The sequence below is a fragment of the Rana temporaria genome, chromosome 1, assembly GCF_905171775.1.
Source record: "Rana temporaria chromosome 1, aRanTem1.1, whole genome shotgun sequence".
NCBI lineage: Eukaryota > Metazoa > Chordata > Amphibia > Anura > Ranidae > Rana > Rana temporaria.
Window position 1 is genome coordinate 168,792,079 of NC_053489.1, and position 20,689 is coordinate 168,812,767.

At 41.9% G+C, this 20,689-nt stretch overlaps 1 protein-coding gene across 1 annotated transcript in view; it reads left to right on the top strand.

The window, feature by feature from the left end:
• The window catches only part of FBXO21 (F-box protein 21), a 70,379-nt gene that overhangs the window by 44,911 nt on the left and 4,779 nt on the right, over positions 1 to 20,689 (top strand). Inside the window, exons 9-10 of the mRNA XM_040345911.1 lie at positions 2,307 to 2,439; positions 8,947 to 9,131. Coding sequence (XP_040201845.1) covers positions 2,307 to 2,439; positions 8,947 to 9,131 — 318 coding nt within the window. The remainder of the gene's footprint in view (positions 1 to 2,306; positions 2,440 to 8,946; positions 9,132 to 20,689) is intronic.

Below are 20,689 nucleotides of genomic sequence, written 5' to 3' on the forward strand. Positions count from 1 at the left end.
CGTTTGGCGCGGAGACGCGCTTCATTTAAATGATACATGCCCCCTACCCGCCAAATTTGAATTCCACCGGGTGATTTACGCTACGCCGCCGCAACTTTACAGGCAAGTGCTTTGTGAATAAAGCACTTGCCTGAAAAACTTGTGGCGGCGTAACGTAAATTGGATACGTTACGCCGCCGCAGCGATACGCCCAGTGTACAAGAATCTGGGCCTTTGTTTGTTGATACTGTCTCAGCCCAATGTTGCAGATTCCTAATAGTTTTACGTTCCAATTGGTGGCGAGAGTCAAAAGCAGATACTGGTCTGTGTGGGTAAATTTCTTGTAGACCTCAATGTCCAAATCAATACGTATAACACACAGTCTAAAAAAGTATTTTGTTATTCTGTGCCATATGAACTTGGTAAATGTGTCCACCGAGTTTATGGTTACTAAAAGCTTGTGTACCTGATGTTCTAATCTTGGCCCATGTATCATCCACATACCTGAACATTTATGAAAGAATTGAAGGTTCTCTTCTCCACCTTCTCCATGTACAGGTTAGCTACAATGAAAGGCACAGGTGATTCCATAGCACAGCCATGTTTCTGTCTGTATAAGTTACCCATATGCTTGAAATAAGTTGTGTTGAGACAAAGATCCAGCAAAGAACAAGCTTAGTCTGGCTTGAGTTCTCTTCAACTGTCAAGAGTGATCTCATTTCAGATATTTTTTTACAGTCTCAATAGCCTCTGCAGTTGGTATACAAGTGAAAGTGGATCTGACATCATAGGACACCATTATTTCTTCTGGCTCCAACTTCAATCCACGTACCTTGTTGACAAATTCTTTAGAGTTCTAAAGATGGTGTACTGTGTTGCCAGCTAAGAGTGATATACTCTGCAGTCTTCCTACATCTACAGTGGAGAAAATAATTATTTGATCCCCTGCAGATTTTTTAAGTTTGCCCACTTACAAAGAAATGAAGGGTCTATAATTTTTATCATATGTGTATTTTAAATGATAGAGATCGAATATCAACCAAAAATCCATAAAAAAAAAAACACAATACAAATGTTATAAATTTAGTTCCAGTTCAGTGAGTAAAAAAAGTATTTGATCCCCAAGCAAAACATGACTTGGTGGAGAAACCCTTGATGGCAAGCACAGAGGTAAGACGTTTCTTGTAGATAGTGACCACATTTGCACACATCTTAGGAGGGATTTCGGTCCACTCTTCTATACAGATCTTCTCTAAATCCTTAAGGTTTCTTGGCTGTCGCTTTGCAACTCAAAGTTTCAGCTCCCTACATACATTTTCTATGGGATTAAGGTCTGGAGACTGGCTAGGCCACTCCTTAATGTGCTTATTCTTGAGCCACTCCTTTGTTGCCTTGGCGATTTTGTTTTGGGACATTGTCATGCTAAAAGACCCATTCATGACCCATCTTCAGTGTTCTGGCTGAGGGAAGAAGGTTCTCATCCAAGATTTTTCTGAATTTACGTGTGTATGTGCATACGTGCATTTATATGTGTTTACACAACGTCTTAATGGAACATTTTACTCAAGATCTTTATGCCAACAAGATCCTGAGTATAACAGTAAGTTATTACATGTTTGTGCAACTGGCCATAGGGAAATGGGGACATTCTTTTGAAGACCGCAAAGACAACTGGCTTACAAGTGATATGAAAGAGGCCATCTACGTCGTAGAACAACAATCCAAGAACCATCCCTTAGTCATCATCTTTCTTCCACATATGATGCAGTTTTAACATCTCCAACAATGGGCTTATGCTACTAGGACAGGATGGCACCACAACTTTTGCACCCCCTATCCCGCTCTTGGACAATCAACATTTTACATATTCTGTGATGAGTGGATTAAGTGTCCTCAGGTCTGAATATAAATACTGGGGTATCTTCCTGACACTCTAGGAAATAAAGAAATGGTTTGGTAAGCTACTGTAGATCTTTATCATTACAGAAAAATTCTAGTTAAATGTGACAAACTAAAACTAGACTACACATACCGTATTTATCGGCGTATAACACGCACAGGCGTATAACGCGCACCCTAACTTTAAGAGGGAAGTTTCAGGAAAAAAACTTTCCACAGCCCCCTGTGTATAGCACGCAGGCACAGTTTACCCTCTATTTTCAGGGTAAAAAAAGTGAGTGTTATACGCCAATAAATACAGTATATATAAATGAGATCCCTCACAGACATAAGAGCTGCATAAACTGTGGTATTAAGTTGGTCTCATTTTATTATAAGTAGATTATTACTTTACAATTCTTGTTCTGTTTTACACGTGTCCCTTACAGGGAAAGTAAAGACCGTAGCTTTATGCTGCTGAGAGTATCTTTGGATCTGTATCTAGCCATGTATCCAGACAGCGTGCAACACCTATTGCTACAAGCGCGACTGTATTTTCACCTCGGTATATGGCCTGAAAAGGTAAAAAAACTAAAAACAAAGACAAAGAATATGCTTATAGCCAGAAAAACATAATGAATTTAGCAAAAAGTACTTGTAACTACAGCATAAAACTGTCATGTGTCTTTTATTTCCATACAGTCCTTTTTGCCTCCATTAGTAATTAGATGTTGATTTAAAAAAAAAAATGTTTGGAAGGGGCAAACTAGCAGCTCTATGGCAGAATGACCTCATCAGATTTTGCTAACCTAATGATTTTGCTCTAGGTGATGCTAATGTACAGGGTGCCAAATGTGACAGTCACATTGTATTGTATTCCAGAACAAATTTCATTAAAGTACAACGGACGTATGTAGTACTCTCTTTTCTTTCTGTCCCACTGTCAATTCCCCCCTACACTTGCCAGCAATTTCCAACTGTCAAAATGGCAGTTGTTCAAATGAGTTGAAGAAAAAAAATAAACTTTGTTACTATTTTACTTCCTTTTAACCCATAGTATGTCAGCCCTATTTATCTTCTTGTCATTGTCCCTTTAGCTATTATTTTCCTGCTGATTTTATTTTTATTTCTTGTTTTTTTACCATTAAAGGAGAAGTCCTGAGCTTGTTTGGCTGGGCTTCTCCTATGGGTCACAGGAGTGCAATTTTTGAACTCCTATGACCTGTTTTCAGCAGAGAGCAGACTGAAGTCCACTCTCTGCTGACATCACAGAAATCGGTCCAGCCACTGTGTCATTGTGACACAGTCTGGATCCGCCAGGTGCCTGGACTGACACCCCGCTCAGCCTCTCGGCCAGCCGCTGAGAGTCTGAGATGGGCGCTCCCTGCCCCTCCACAGCTCGGCACTCCAGTGAGCGTGGAGGAGTAGAACAGGAGAGCTGCTGATTAACAGACAGCAGGGATCTGGGAGGAGGGGGCCATCAGCGGTGTTCGATCACTCAGTTCTTAGTGCAGAGGCGACTGGCGCTGCATCCACCTAGGTAAGTATAAATGGGCAAACAAAAAAAAATATTCTTCTCTTTTTTTTTTTTATATTTAAACTTTTTATTTTTGCATATTTTAATCATATTATTAGTTGCATTTGTTTAGCGTCACATTACAAAAGTAAAAAATTTAAAGGGTTTTATATCACGTTGATACTTTTTGCACCAGAGTTATTTTAGTGTTTTTTTTTTTTTTCAAATGGGATGAATTGTAGCATTAATATTTATACTTTTTATTTACAATATTATTTAAACCAAAAGTAGAAAAATGTTTGTTAGCAATGTAATACATATTTTTTATTTATTTTTTATCTCAACTTTATTGAACAATTTAAGTAAACGTTACACAGCCCAGAGCATATATATCATGCAGAAACAACACAGATCTGCATCTTACATGGAGTATAGTGATACCAAGAAATACAATAAAAAAAAAAAATTGCCAACATGTACAGACAAGCATATAGGTGTATCGAACATACTTGTTCCACCCCTCAGGAACAGAGTAATAATATAACACTTAATTAGCCCTCAACACAGCAGTCGATCCATAAAAAGATCTACCGGGGCCAGACCTGGAGTATCTAACCAGTGCTTATTAAATTGACCAAAACCTCCTCAATGCTAATAAATACATTTTTCAAGTTGTAGGGTATCCCCCCATTTGGGATATTCATTCTTTCAGTGTAGGAAGATTTTTTTCAACCCGATTATTGTCAAGCCTGCCTTGCATACACACGATCGTGAAAAAAAAAAAGCTCTAGCAAAACGCGGTGACGTACGACGGCACTATAAAGGGGAAGTTCCATTCGGATGGTGCCACCCTTGGGGCTGCTTTTGCTGATTTTGTGTTAGTAAATGTTTGGTGAGAGACGGTTTCGCGCTTTTCAGTCTGTTACAGCGTGATGAATGTGCTATCTCCATTACGAACGCTAGTTTTCCCAGAACGAGCGCTCCCGTCTCATAACTTGCTTCTGAGCATGTGCGTTATTTTCACGTCGTTAAAGCCCACACACGACCATTTTTTACGGCGTTAAAAACGACAACGTGAAAAACAACGCGGAAATTTAGAGCTTGTTCTAAATTTTTAATGGCCATTTTTAATGCGAAAAATGCTCTGGAGCCCACACACGATCGTTTTTAATGACATAAAAAAAAGGTAATTTTTCGCAATCGCGAAAAATGGTCGTGTGTACGCGGCATCAGAATTAGCTTGCTGGCCTGAAAAAGGGCCCTGGCTATAGCTTATTTAGGTATATCCTCAGCAGAGACGTTGCATAGAATACCCAATAGACATTGTTTGGTGTCTACACGTATTTGGACTTGAAAAACCTGGTTAATAGTGGCTATGACCCCCTTCCAATAAAGGTGTAATTTTAAACAATGCCATAATAAATCATCATGATTCCCTAATACATTGTGTACAGGTGGAATCCTCTGTCATTCCCATACAAAATAATCTCACAGGTGTATAATGTACCCTCAGAAGTAAATACAACTGCGAAAGGCATTGAGAAACATTTTAAAGTGATTGTAAATGCAGAAGGTTTTCTATCTTAATGCATTCTATGTGCAGCAGCCTTTTTAATACTTACTTGAGCCCCATATCTATCCAGCAATGTTGCAGGAGTGTCTCAGCTGCTCGGGACTCCCTTCCTTATTGGCTGAGACAGCCGCGCCGTGCCATTGCCTCCCGCTGCTGTCACAGTCGGCCAATGAGGAGAGAAAGGGAGTAGGGCCGAGCCACGGCTCAGTGGCTGAATGGACACAGGGACCCGTGGCTCGGCTCGGGTGCCCCCATCGCAAGCTGCTTGCTGTGGGGGCACTCCACAGGATGGAGGGACCCGAGAAGAGGCGGATCCAGGTTTCTCTGTGCAAAACAATTACACAGCAGGTAAGTATAACATATTTGTTATTTTTTACCTAAAAAAAAAAAGAGAGACTTTACAAGCACTTTAAGGAACATTGTTGGACAGTTAATAGAGCCCCCTCCACCTGCTCTTCTTCAAAACCCCCAGATCCTTTTCCCAGCTGGAAGCCATTCAGAGAGGGAAATCTTGGAGAAAAATAATTAATAATTCAGTAACATAGAGTAAAACTGTGATATGAATCCTTTTATAGGAGATCACCTCATACATGTAATTAAATATTGGAGTAGAAGATACAATAGTACCTTGGATTATGAGCATAATCCCTTCCAGAAGCATGCTTGTAATCCAAAGCACTCGAATATCAAAGCAAGCTTCCCCATAGGAATCAATGGAAACTAAGCTAATTCGTTCCACAGTGACTGCTGATGTATGCAGTACTGTATGTGGCCAGAGGTGCAGGGGCGTCGGTGTATGCAGTACCGCATGTGCCCAGAGGGGCGAGAGCGCCGGAGACACTCGGGAACTGAGTGTCTCCAAGCGTCTCCGGCACCCCCGCGCCTCTGGCCAAATGCGGTACTGCACATCCCAGCGGCTTGAATTCTGCTCGTCTTGCAAGACGACGCTCTCAAATCGAGTCATATTTAACGGCTCGTATTGCGAAATGCTCGTTAACAGAGTTACTCGCAATCCGAGGTTCCACTGTATATCTTATTTTTTAACATAAATAAAGACAGTTATTGTTGTATCAAAAGAAAAGGAACAGAGGACAACAGATGAATCGCACACTGTAATGTAAAACGTAATGGTCCATAGAGATATGAAAGCTGAAGTGTATAGCTCAAACATTTTAGATGGGGTGGGGAGGGATTAGAACCCCTGTCAGGTTTTTATATATGTCTGTGCCACTGCTTAGGAGATTTACCCTCACTAATGGTTCTGGTGACCTTTTGTCTCTGCTACAAAAAGTCATGGGAAATCCAAAATTTTAGACTTGCCACTGGGAGAAGAGGTGAGTGGAGATATCTCATCACTGACCTACTCTATGCAAAACTAAAAAAAGAAGTTTTGACTTGCGCTGTGGAATTCAAAGTATGGCTTCTGTAAAAGTTTTTTATTTTTTTTATTTTATGTCAGAGTTTTAAGCTGGAGGACTTTGAGTTCAGCTTTTTTATTAGACCCAGCTCAGAAACCCACAGAAATTCCTTTAGTAACATTCCAAATTTAATTAAAGTATATTAATATTTTATATTATTATTTATTAATATTTTCTATTTTTTTTTGGCTGTACACAGTACAAAAACTGAATATATGGAACTCCCACCAGAAAAAAAATACATTTCTTGATGTTATAATTTCAGGGCTGACTGACTCGGTAAAGATGATATTGCCCCTCAAATTCCCTTGGGTAGGCTTAGGATTTTGTGTGCATCATTTTAGCAGTTACAATTTCTGCTATTGTTTGGTCAGATATTGGTATGAAACAACCATAGATGAGTGCACACATCTCATGCAATAAAAAAAGTTTACAGTTTATTATTAATAAAAGCAAAGTGGTCTTTTAGAGATTCCCCCACTTGTTTAGTGCACATCAGCCCAGCTGAGAACAGTCCACAGCAGCCCGCCTTAGAGGTTCTTCAAACCAGCAGTCTTTTGGGGAAGAAGAGGTGAAGACTGTGAAAATCCAGGGGAGCAGGCAGCACTTTTTTAAGGATTTTTCCTCTTGGGGTGCTACAGTATATATTACTTTGAGAGCAGGTAAAGCAGTTGTAAAACTGCCACATATTATGCATGAAACCAGCTAAAATTGGGTTCAATAGTATGCAAATACTATAAAACAGGGAATTTCAATTTTTTTTTTTATATTAGAAACTTGTATGGAAATAAAAGTTTTAAAAAAGTTACCTATCATCATTTTATACATTTCATTCATAATTTTCAGAGATACCACTACTAGCCACTAGAAGGAGACATTTGTAAAGACATATACTGTAAACCCTCTATGTGTATGCAACTCAGAACATTGTAATGGATAAAGGGAACAAAGTGGCAAATATTATCTGTAATCTAATTCTAGAAGCTTCAGTTAAAATAAAGAAGGGTTATTCTTCATAGACAAAAAGTTTACAAAAATTAATAATTATATAGTCTAACTATAATGATGATAAATATTACAAATGTTTCTCTGTCAAAAACTACAAGTGTTCGTTATTTTAAGAAAATAAATAAATAAAAATCACTTTAATATGTAGAGCCGTTCTGAACACTGCTCTAGATTTTGATGACAATGTAGGGCCTAGTTTTGCATTTTGCAGCAAGATGTACCAACTATGTACCTACTATGTGTAATGAAGTGGTATTTGGAATTGAATTGGGCGCATTTAAAACTTTTTTTTTTTTTTTTGTAACTGTTCTTTAAAAAAAATTATGTCACTTTTATTCCTATTGCAAGGAATGTAAACATCCCTTGTAATAGAAAAAAGCATGACAGGTCCTCTTAAATATGAGAACTGGGGTCAAAAAGATCTCATATTTACACTAGAATGCAATAAAAAAAAATGTTGTCATTTGAAAAAAATAAATGTCCCCTTAAGAGCTATGGGTGGAAGTGACGTTTTGACGTCGTTTCTGCCCTGCTATGGTATGGAGACAGGTGGGGGCCATCTTCCCTTCACTCGTCTCCATACCCAGCCACAGGAAGGACCCGATAGCCTCCGCCCACACCAACGGCTCCAGTAAGTGGCAGAGGGCACACGAGAGCAGTGGGAGGGGGGGCCCTCTCCCGCCGCTGATAACGGTGATCTTGCGGCGAATCCGCTGCAGAGACCACTATTATCAGAAACCGGACCGCCAGCGGAAGAGATGGATGGGTACCTGGGTTATGGCAGCTAGCTACTGCCATAACGGAGATATCCCTCTTCAAACAGCTGACGTATATAGTCGTGCGGCGGTCTGGAATTTGCAATTGCAATTTGTTTCATTTAAACAGTTTTTTTCTAAGCCTACAAAACTGACTCCTAGATATATTTTGGGATAATGGTAAATATTGTAGTGCAGATATGAGTTGCCCATTGTGTGTATAAAGTGGCTGGTAGAAATGATGGTACTATTTTGATGAGTACAATATCAAGGAAGACCAACTTCCTTGGAATGATTGATGGGGTCTGGGAACTGAAGGGTCTGTATAGCAGAATGTTCCTTCTGTTTTCCCTTCTGTATAATGCTATATGGTACACGTAGTTGGTCCCTCCCTGGGTTTTCCATGTTCCCTCTAGTCTTCTTAGCAGACACTAGGCTGGGAAGATTGTATTTTTACACTTCAAGGAACATTAAAAACACCCTTTGTAATATAATCTGTAATGTATTCTGAGAAGGACAATTACTTTTAGTTCAACCTTCATGTCTTAATGGAGAGTTTAATGTCCTGTGGTGGGTGTTGAATCAGCAGCTGGCCATACTGTCTGGACAGGATTGAATTTTTTTGGAGGGACATCAATGCATAAAGTCACATTTGTAATGGGACAGTTACGATTTAACACTTTTTCGAATCTCAATTTTTTTTATTGTGCATGATATAAATGAATTAATTGCACATGAAACCTTAGATGAACGGGAAATCGGTGTATGGACAACATCCTGGTGAATTGTGTGATTATATGCAGTATTTGTGTTTGGTAGGTCTTGGATATCTTGCAGAATATTCAGGCTTTGGATCCATCACAGCACGGCGCTGTGGCATATCTCGTCCAGCATACATTGGAGCATATAGAGAGGAGAAAGGATGACAGCTCACTTCATGCAAAGCTGAGATCGAATGAGAAGGAAGTGTGTTATTCTGTAGGACTTATTATGAGGCATAAAAGGTATGTATATTTTAATATTTATGTAAATGATTGTAGCCTTTGTAATCACAGCATTCATTTTCTGCTAGTTGGCCATAAGAGACAATTGGAAGGCCCCTGTAGAGTAGGCAGTGGAAGGTCTGGCTTATAGTGCTTTTATGTATCAAAATGTCAGAGGAATTCGGAGACTTTTGGACTACACTGTCACCTTCAGGAGGACTGGACACTGGCAAACAAAAAATTGTGAACCAGCACAGTCTAACCCATCCTACTTCCAGCATCCCTTAGTTTTTTGCGTATTCCTTTTTGTGTGTGTGTGTGTGTGTGTGTGTTCTTCAGTCAATATTCGTGCAACATCGCAGCTGGTCCCCAGTCTCTCCAGGCAGCTATCCAGATCGGTTGTTTCTAACCATGACTCTGGTGTGCCATACCTGGACCCTGCTGAATGTTGCGGGGTTGCACGGAACCTGACCTACAGGCACTGAGCTCTCCATGTGCCACTAAATGTGGCTCACCAGGTGGAACCCTGTCTCTTAAAACTCATTTATGATTATGACATGCAAGCCCAGCACCAGGAACCACCTATATATTAGGGCAGCTGGGCACTGTTTTTAATACTCCAGCTTCCGCCTGTTCCTTCATGGACTTGGTTGACACTGAAGGATGGAGCGCTGAGGCCATTCATATCATGCCTGTCATTCAACGTTGAGGAAGCTCCTTCCCACTGCTGCTCCTGACTGCATTTGACATGTGGAACTTTCCTCAGGTCATCTCTGCTGCCTGCCTGCTGTGACTTGGCCACCTTTGTCCACCTGACCTTTGACCTTCTGCGACCCAGCAGCTGGGTTCATGAATATTATAAATCAAACCTGGAACCTTGAGCTATGTTCATGTGCTCCTGCCGCTAATCCTCTAGCACAACTGTCCCAAGGAGCTGTGAATAAAACGCACAAAAAACATGTCCCAATTGTAATCGGCTGATATCGGCTCTATCAGTCTTCTTTCAAAGACCGCTGGCATCTCATTCCCTAGTTCAGCCTTTCATTCAGGGGGTACTGCGGATCAATCCGCCAGTCAAGTCTCCCTTGTGTCCATGGGATCTGAATTTAGTATTGTCAGTTTTGCAGAAGCAACCTTTTGAACCTATTTGCCAGATTCGGCTGATCCTTTTAAGCAGGAAATTAGCCTTTTTGATTGCTATCTCTTCGGCTAGAAGAGTATCTGAATTGGCAGCTCTTTCTTGCAAAGAACCTTATTTAATTTGTCACAAAGACAAAATTGTACTACAACCCCATCCTGCCTTTTTACCTAAGATGGCGTCGGCTTTTCATTTAAATCAGGACATTGTTCTGCCTTCTTTTTTCTGGATCCGTGGAAAGCGGAGGAAAAATGATTGCACTCTCTAAATCTAGTGAGAGCAGTAAAGGTATATCTGCAGGCAACTGCTCGGCTACACAAAACACATGTTTTGTTTATTGTGCCAGATGGTCACAAGAAGGGACAAGCCGCATCAAAATCCACTATCTCCAGGTGGATTCGACAATTATTCAAGCCTATGGTTTAAAGAACAGAACTCCTCCTTTTTCTGTTAGGGCGCACTCTACCAGGGCGATAAGTGCTTCATGGGCAGTGCATCACCAGTCTTTGTTGGCTCAGATCTGTAAAGCTGCACCTTGGTCTTCAGTCTACACATTTTCCAAATTCTATTAAATAGATGTGAAAGGACATGAGGATGCTGCCTTTGGGCGAAGTGTTCTGCAGGCAGCAGTATAGGGCTTCTTTTCCGTAGCGGCCTGCTTGATCTGTGTCTCCCACCCTTCATATGGAGCATTTCTCTGGGACGTCCCATTATGTAATGAATGGCTCCCGTGGTGTACGAGAAAGAAAACAGGATTTTTATAACAGCTTGCCTGTAAAATCCTTTTTTCGGAGTACACCATGGGACACAGAGGTCCCCCCTTCTTATGGGAACCTTATTGCTTGCTACAAAACTGAGGTAATTCCTTGATGGGAGGGGTTATATGGAGGCAAACTGTCTTCAATTGGTTGTGCCAGTGTCCAATCACCGCTGGTGAGCCTTAACCCATTATGTAATGAATGGCTCTGTGTCCCGTGGTGTACTCCAAGAAAAGGATTTTTACAGGTAAGCCGTTTTTAAAAATCCTGTTTTTTTCCAATGTTTTTGAAAAGTGTATCTATGCACCACATGTCGAATGCATTTTTCCACACCTCTACACTCTGTCTCCATTTTTCCAGTGCATTACAATTCATCTGCTTTGCTGCAGCACTTCCAGCTTATGACCCTGGAAATTGGCCTATGATCTCAGTTATTCTTGTGGTATTGCTCATCCCCATTGTGGGATATGTGTGACCTGTTGGAACAGTCAGCGCAGGTTTTTACGGGTATCCCAGCCCCAACCATCAAGACCTTGCAGAGGTATGACTGGGTCCTGAATCTTCATTAGTCAGTGCTGGAACTGATTCATCACTTGGAACATTCTTTTATTCTGAATACTCAAGGCAGGAGATACTTCAAACTCTCCACTCCCAGACTTAGAATCTTCAGTCTAGGAATCGTTTGACTCTTTTGCTTCTACATGAAGGTTTTGGGGCTGGTGATAGCCTCTCTTGAGGCAGTCCCATTTTGCCCAGTTAGACTGTACATGTCTACAATATCCTGTCATCGTGAAACATGTCAGTTCAGTCCTTGGATGGATCAATCAAAGCATGAAGACCAGGTATTTGTCTCTAGTTTGGTGACTTAGCAATTCAGCTCTAAATTTGGGAAGTCCTTCTTTCCAATCCTTAGGAGATCTTCACAACGCATTCTAGCTTGTCAGGCTGGGGAGTAGTCCTGGGCACCTTGATGGTGCAGGAGACTTTGATGTCGGAGGAATCTTGTCTCCTGTTCAGCATTCCGGAACTTTAGGCAACCTGGCTGTCCTTGAAGCCTTGGACATCTCAAATGGCGGATCGTCTGATCCAAATTCAGTTAGACACTGCCACATTGGTGTCGTACATCAGCGATTGGGGAGGAACCAGAATTCTTGTAATGGCAAGGGTGGTAGAGCGGATCCTGTTCTGGGCAGAACTTTGTGTTCCAGTCTTGTTCAACATTTACATCCCAGTCATGGCAGATTTCATTAGATGGCAGCACCTGAACCTGGTTTCTTCACCTGGAGGTGTTCCAGGACCTGACTCACAGGTGGGGAATGCTGAATGTGGACCTGCTGTCCCCTTTCACAAGTGTGTTTTTTTTTTTTTTTTTTTACACCTCTTCTCTCTCCTTTCATGAGGCATTCTGTGAATAAACAAGGATAAAGGGTGTATAAATTACACTATCTATACTCTGTAGATGGCCACAGTGCCAGAAGTACAGCACTGGTTATACGTTTCAGCATTTAACCACTTTCCCACCGGACCATTTGTCAGCCTTAAGACCAGAGGTGTTTTTACAATTTTCCACTGCGCTGCTTTAACTGGTAATTGCGCGGCCATACAATGCTGTACCCAAACAAAATTTGCGTCCTTTTTCTCCCACAAATAGAGCTTTCTTTTGATGGTATTTGATTGCCTCTGCGATTTTTAATGTTTGCGATATAAACGGAAAAAGAGCGAAAATTTTGAGAAAAAATTATATTTTCTACTTTTTGTTATAAGAAAAATCGAACAAACTCAATTTTAGTCATACATTTTGGCCAAAATGTATTCAGCCACATGTCTTTAGTAAAAAAAATGCCAATAAGCGTATATTTATTGGTTTGCGCAAAAGTTATAGCATCTACAAACTAGGGTACATTTTCTGGAATTTACACAGCTTTTATTTTATGACTGCCTATCTCAATTCTTGAGGTGCTAAAATAGCAGGGAAGTACAAAACCCCCCCAAATGACCCCATTTTGGAAAGTAGACACCCCAAGGAACCTGCTGAAAGGCATGTTGAGTCCATTGAATATTTTTTTTTGTTGTAACAAGTGATTGAATAATGACAAAAAAAAAAAAAAAAAAAAGAAATTACAAAAAGTTGTCACTAAATGATATATTGCTCACACATGCCATAGTTATATGTGGAATTGCACCCCAAAATACATTCTCCTGCTTCTCCTGAGTACGGGGATACCACATGTGTGAGACTTTTTGGGAGCCCAACCACGTACGGGGCCCCGAAAATCAAGCACCGCCTTCAGGATTTCTAAGGGCGCAAATTTTTGATTTCACTTCTCACTACCTAAGACAGTTTTGAAGGCCATAAAATGCCCAAATAGCACAAAATCCCCCCAAATGACCCCATTTTGGAAAGTAGACACCCCAAGGAATCTGCTGAGGGGCATATTGAGCCCACTGAATATTTTTTTTTTTTGTACCAAGTGATTGAATAATGACAAAAAAAAAAAAAGAAAAAAGAAATTACAAAAAGTTGTAACTAAATGATATATTGCTCATACATGCCATGGTTATATGTGGAATTGCACCCCAAAATACATTCTGCTGCTTCTCCTGAGTACGGGGATACCACATGTGTGGGACTTTTTGCGAGTCTAGCCGCGTACGGGACCCCGAAAACCAAGCATCGCCTTCAGGATTTCTAAGGGCGCAAATTTTTTATTTCACTCCTCACTACCTATCACAGTTTTGAAGGCCATAAAATGCCCAAATAGCACAAACCCCCCCCAAATGACCCCATTTTGGAAAGTAGACACCCCAGGCTATTTGCTGAGAGGCATGTTGAGTCCATGGAATATTTAATATTTTGCCACAAGTTGCGGGAATATGACAATTTTTTTTTTTTTTTGCACAAAGTTGTCACTAAATGATATATTGCTCACACATGCCATGGGCATATGTGGAATTACACCCCAAAATACATTCTGCAGCTTCTCCTGAGTACGGGGATACCACATGTGTGGGACTTTTTGGGAGCCTAGCCGCGTACGGGACCCCGAAAACCAAGCACGGCCTTCAGGATTTCTAAGGGCATACATTTTTGATTTCACTCCTCACTACCGATCACTACCTATCACAGTATTGAAGGCCATAAAAGGCCAAGATGGCACACAACCCCCCCAAATGACCCCATTTTGGAAAGTAGACACCCCAAGCTATTTTCTGAGAGGCATTTTGAGTTCATGGAATATTTTATATCTTGCCACCAGTTGCTGGAATATGACAAACTTTTTTTTTTTTTTTTTTTTTTTGCACAAAGTTGTCACTAAATGATATATTGCTCACACATGCCATGGTTATATGTGGAATTGCACCCCAAAATACATTCTGCTGCTTCTCCTGAGTACGGGGATACCACATGTGTGGGACTTTTCGGGAGCCTAGCCGCGTACGGGGCCCCGAAAACCAAGCACCGCCTTCAGGATTTCTAAGGGCGCAAATTTTTGATTTCACTCCTCGCTGCCTATCACAGTTTCGGAGGCCATGGAATTCCCAGATGGCACACAACCCCCCCCAAATGACCCCATTTTGGAAAGTAGACACCCCAAGCTATTTGCTGAGAGGCATGGTGAGTATTTTACAGCGCTCATTTATTTTTGAAAATGAAGAAAGATATATATATATATATATATATATTTTTTTTTTCTTTTTTCAATTTTCAAATCTTTGTGACAAAAAGCAAGATCTGCAAAATACTCAACATACCTCTCAGCAAATAGCTTGGGGTGTCTACTTTCCAAAATGGGGTCATTTGGGGGGGTTTTGTGCCATCTGGGCATTCCATGGCCTCCGAAACTGTGATAGGTAGTGAGGAGTGAAATCAAAAATTTACACCCTTAGAAAGCCTGAAGGTGGTGATTGGTTTTTGGGGTCCCGTACGCGGCTAGGCTCCCAAAAAGTCTCACACATGTGGTATCCCCGTACTCAGGAGAAGCAGCAGAATGTATTTTGGGGTGTAATTCCACATATGCCCATGGCATGTTTGAGCAATATATCATTTAGTGACAACTTTGTGCAAAAAAAATAAAATAAAATAATAATAATTCTCTTTCCTACAACTTGTGTCAAAATATAAAATATTCCATGGACTCGAGATGCCTCTCAGCAAATAGCTTGGGGTGTCTACTTTCCAAAATGGGGTCATTTGGGGGGGTTTTGAACTGTCCTGGCATTTTATGAACAACATTTAGAAGCTTATGTCACACATTACCCACTCTTCTAACCACTTGAAGAAAAAGCCCTTTCTGACACTGTTTGTTTACATAAAAACATATTATTTTTTTGCAAGAAAGTTAAGTTGAACCCCCAAACATTATATATTATTTTAAAGCAAAGGCCCTACAGATTAAAATGGTGGGTGTTGCATTTTTTTTTACGTCGCAGTATTTGCGCAGCGATTTTTCAAATGCATTTTTTTGGGCAAAAATACATATTTTTTTATTTTAATGCACTAAAACACACTATATTGCCCAAATGTTTGATGAAATAAAAAAGATGATCTTAGGCCGAGTACATAGATACCAAACACGACATGCTTTAAAATTGCGCACAAATGCGCAGTGGCGACAAACTACATACATTTTTAAAAGCCTTTAAAAGCCTCTACGGGTTACCACATTAGATTTACAGAGGAGGTCTACTGCTAAAATTACTGCCCTCGATCTGACCTTCGCGGTGATACCTCACATGCATGGTACAATTGCTGTTTACATATGACGCCAAACCGACGCTTGCGTTCGCCTTTGCGCAAGAGCAGGGGGGGACAGGGGTGCTTTTTTTTTTTTTTTTTTTTTTTATTATTATTTAATTTGCTTTTTTAATTTTATTTTAAACTGTTCCTTACTTTTTTTATTATTTTTATAATTTTTATTGCCATCTTAGGGCATGTAAATATCCCCTATGATAGCAATAGTTAGTGACAGGTACTCTTTTTTGAAAAAATTGGGGTCTATTAGACCCTAGATCTTTCCTCTGCCCTTAAAGCATCTGACCACACCAAGATCGGTGTGATAAAATGTTTTCCCACTTTCCCAATGGCGCAGTTTATATCCGGGGAGGGGACATACCCTCCCACTGCTTGTAAAAGCAGTTTAGAGGCTAATTAGCCGCTAGGACTGCTTTTACATGAAAGCCGACCGCTGGCTGAAAAGAATGATACCAAGATGATACCTAAACCCGCAGGCATCATTCTGGTATAACCATTCAAAGTCCAGCAACATACCATACGTTGATGGTTCTTGTTGGACATGTATTGTAATCTTTTTTTTTTTTCATGCAGCCTGTTGGCTGAACGAAAAAAAGATTGATCGGTGGGTATGCCCACCATTAGAATACCTCCCTTCATCCACCCACTTCTAATGATGGGCATACACGCACCATTTATATATGCCGAAGCATGGGGGCATCCTCCCGCAAAAAAGTTATGCCGCTCACACACGTATGTACGCCGCATAAAAAGTTATGGCGCATACACACGATCGGACTTTTCCACGGGCAAGCTTCCGACGGAGTTTCGACCGTATGTACGCGGCATTAGGAGCAAAATCGCTCCTCCGCCCCTAATGCCCCCATGCTTCGGCATATATGCTCTTTTTTTAACTGTGGTGGTGAAATCACCTCCCACAGTGTTGGAGTCGCGGCTTTATGTATCGTGGGAGCAAACGCTGTTGCTGTCACGCTAAATAAATCCGTGCTGCAACTGAATGGCGTACCTGCTAAGCAAATGATGGTTAAACATTATAACAAAGTAACATTACATTTTAACATTAAGATCTTACCATACCATACCTGCAAAGCAAATACCAAAAAAATAAATACAGTAAAAAATAAAAAAATTTTTAACGCAACCTGTGCCTAAAAAATATACATGCCGAAGCATGGGGGCATCCTCCCGCATAAAAAGTTATGCCGCATACACACGGTCAAACTTTTCCATGGGCAAGCCTCCGTCGGAATTTCGACCGTATGTACGCGGCATTAGGAGCAAAATCGCTCCTCCGCCCCTGCTGCCCCCATGCTTCGGCATATATGCTTTTTTTTTAACCGTGGTGGTGAAATCACCTCCTACAGCGTTGGAGTCACAGCTTTATAAATCGTGGGAGCAAACGCTGTTGCTGTCACGCTAAATAAATCCGCGATGCAACTGAATGGCGTACCTGCTAAACAAATGATGGTTAACAATAAAACAAACATTACAGTATAACATACCATACCTGCAAAGCAAATACAATAAAACATTGTAAAAATAGAGAGAATAGATATAGAACAATAGTGAGTGGACAGTAGAGAGTGAACATAAGAGAACAATAAAGAGAGGAGAAAAATACAACCACAACTATTTTTGGATTTTTTATTTTATATTTTTTTTGTGTTTTTGTGTGAGTTTTTTTTATTTTTTTTCCACTTTTTTTCACTTTTATAAAAACTGTAAGAAAACTGTAAACTGAACCTTGCAGATTATGGTCTCTCAAAATGTGATGGCCATCACATATTCCGAGACCCTGTGTTGGTGTGCCTAGGACTGTGTGGTGCTGTACCCTACGCTAAAACTCAATTAGTGTGTGGTAGCGTTTGAAACATACACCAATGCAGAGACCAGGTTGGTCAGGACAGTCGGGACAATAAAAGCGGGTGTCACGCCTAAATCCGAGTTTGCTGCAGACACGACATCTTTTTTGGCGGGTTTTTTGGGTAGGGGTACAAGGGAGGACAAAAGGAAAATGCCTCTCATACAGCCGGCTCACTGCATTTGCGTTGGGAAGGTGGGGCACAGCACCATCTGGAAACAGAAGGGCTTCGACGATCTCTTCCTGGAATTTTAGGAAGGATCCAGTCCGTCCTGAAGCTCTGTATAGCACATGAGCGTTCAGCAAAGCCAATTGAAACAAATACACTGACACTTTTTTGTACCAGCGTTTGGACCTCCGGGCAATTAGGTACGGCGCCAACAACTGGTCATTGAGGTCCACCCCTCCCATGTTAAGGTTGTACTCGTGGATACAGAGGGGTTTCTCCACAACACCAGCCGCCGTAGGAATTTGGACTGCCGTGTCTGCGTGAAGCGTGGACAGAACGAAAACATTCCGTGAATCCCTCCACTTCACTGCTAACAAATTATTACACTGTAAGCAGGCTCTCTCCCCCCGACTAAGACGGGATTCTACAAGCCGTTGGGGGATGCCCCGGCGATTAGGTCGCACGGTGCCACATGCGCCAATTCCATAATCAAAAAGGTGACTAAAAAGTGGCACGCTTGTGTAATAATTGTCCACGTACAAGTGGTACCCCTTTCCGAATAAGGGTGACACCAATTCCCACACTATCTTACCAGCGCTCCCTATGTAATCAGGGCAATTCTCCGGCTCTACGTGACTGTCTTTTCCCTCGTAAACCATAAAGCTAGATGTATAGCCTGTTGCCCTGTCACAGAGCTTATACAACTTGACCCCGTATCTGGCACGCTTGCTGGGAAGGAATTGTTTGAATGACAAGCGGCCAGAAAACTTAACCAGGGACTCATCAACGCAGACAACTTGTTGGGGATTATACAAGGCTGCAAACCGTTCGTTGAAGTGGTTTACGAGGGGCCGAATTTTGTAGAGCCGATCGAATCCAGGGTCTCCCCGAGGACGACAGAGTTCATTGTCACTAAAATGCATGAACCGCAAGATCTGCTCGTATCGTGTCCTGGCCATGGAGGCAGAGAAAATGGGCATATGGTGAACTGGGTGCGTGGACCAATACATCCGCAGCTCACTCTTTTTAGTAATGCCCATGATGAGGGAAAGGCCCAGAAAGATCTTAAATTCGGAAACCGTAATTGGCTTCCAATCTCTGGCAAGGGACAGCTGGGGATTAGCGGCGAAGAATTGACCAGCGTACAAATTGCTTTGGTCCACAATAGATCTATAGAGATCTTCGGTGAAAAACAGCGAATAAAAATCCAGTGACGTAAAATCAACTGTATTCACCTGAATTCCGGGTTGGCCAGTGAATGGGGGAAGTACGGGTGCTGCAGAAGTGGTGGGTACCCAATCAGGATTGGCGAATGCAGCAGGAAGGGCACTATGGGGACGGGCCTGTCTTTGTCGTCTTCTTCTTGGTGGCAGCGGGACACTACTCGTGCTTGCCACCTCTCCAGCTTGAACTGCACTTATGGGACTCGCCACGTCACCAAGTGTTACTGCAGTGCTGGATATATGACCAGGATGTACTAGGCCGCTGGTGCTTGCCAGTTCACCAGAAGGAATAGCGGCGCTAGTACTTCTCTCCTCCATACGAGAGCCCTGCGGTTCTTGCACCTCAGCGACAGCAGAAGATCGGGGTCTGGTACGCCTGACCCTAGCAGGGACCACTCCGTCGTCAGAGCTATCTGTCAGGGAGCCACTGTCGTCTACAGGATCGTATTCTGAGCAAGAATTTGACAGATGCGTGACCTCCTCATCACTATCTGTCAGGCTCATAAACAAGTAGGCCTCTTCATCACTGTACCATCGATTTGCCATTTTGGGCTCTAAATTTAGGGGTACAGTGGTGAGATTCACAGGCAAAAAAGCACCTGACCTGTTAGTGACCGAGTCAAGCGCTACCAAAAAAACTGTTAGCGATCGCAGAGATCAGGCCTGACTCTGCGAACGCTGCAGTTATGTGTTTTTGTGTTTTGTGTCAGTGATCGATCGATCGATACTGCACTTTGGTGGGCTGGACTGGGCGAAGGGGCTAAACGCAGGTGCTAGCAGGTATCTGGGCTGATCCCGCTAACCATGCGTTTTTGGGAACCCTAAACTGCAGGGGACGCTAGTATAGATCTGATCAGATCAAGTATCGATCCGATCAGATACTATACCACTAAAGGGAGGCGTATGGTGCGTGCGTGGGTGTTAGCGCTATTGGCCGCTGCCTGGGGCGACGCAGACCCTATCTGGTGCTAAAACCAAACTTTGATCACCCGCCGGGCGATCAGGGGGTTAAAACTTTATAGCAAAAAATATGGCGGGTGCCTTGATGCTATAAAAAATTAACTAGCTAAACTGCGTCACCCGTGACACTTATACTGTGATCACTGGTGACAGGGGGTAATGAAGGGGTTAAACCTTTATTGGGGGGGGTTAGGGGGGGTCCCTAGACTTTTTAGGGCCTAAGACTGATTACCCTAACACTTATTTTTGTCACTAATGACACAAGTACAGCGATCAAAAAAAAATCTGATTGCTGTACTGGGTGACACAGTGACAGGCAGTGAATGGGTTAATTTGGGGGGTGATCGGGGGGTGAATTGTGTGCCTACGTGACCTGGTGTCAGTGTAGTGTTGTGCAACTCACGGTTAGATGCTCTCTCCCTCTCGGTCTGGAACGGAAAGACCGACACGAGGGAGAGAGCAGTACTTCCCCTTCCCCGCGCGCGCCCAATTTCCGTTCACGCGTCGGACGTCATATTACGTGATCTCGCCCAGGAGAGCCACCTTGTGGACGTATTTCGACGGTGCGCGGTCGGCAAGTGGTTAATAAAATAAAAATTTTTACAGTCCACAGCAATTATCTGGACATGAGATAAACAACATTAAAGGCATCTTTAAAAAAAATATTTATACTACAATTCACAATATATCTGCCTACATGAGTTCTTCAAATCTCCT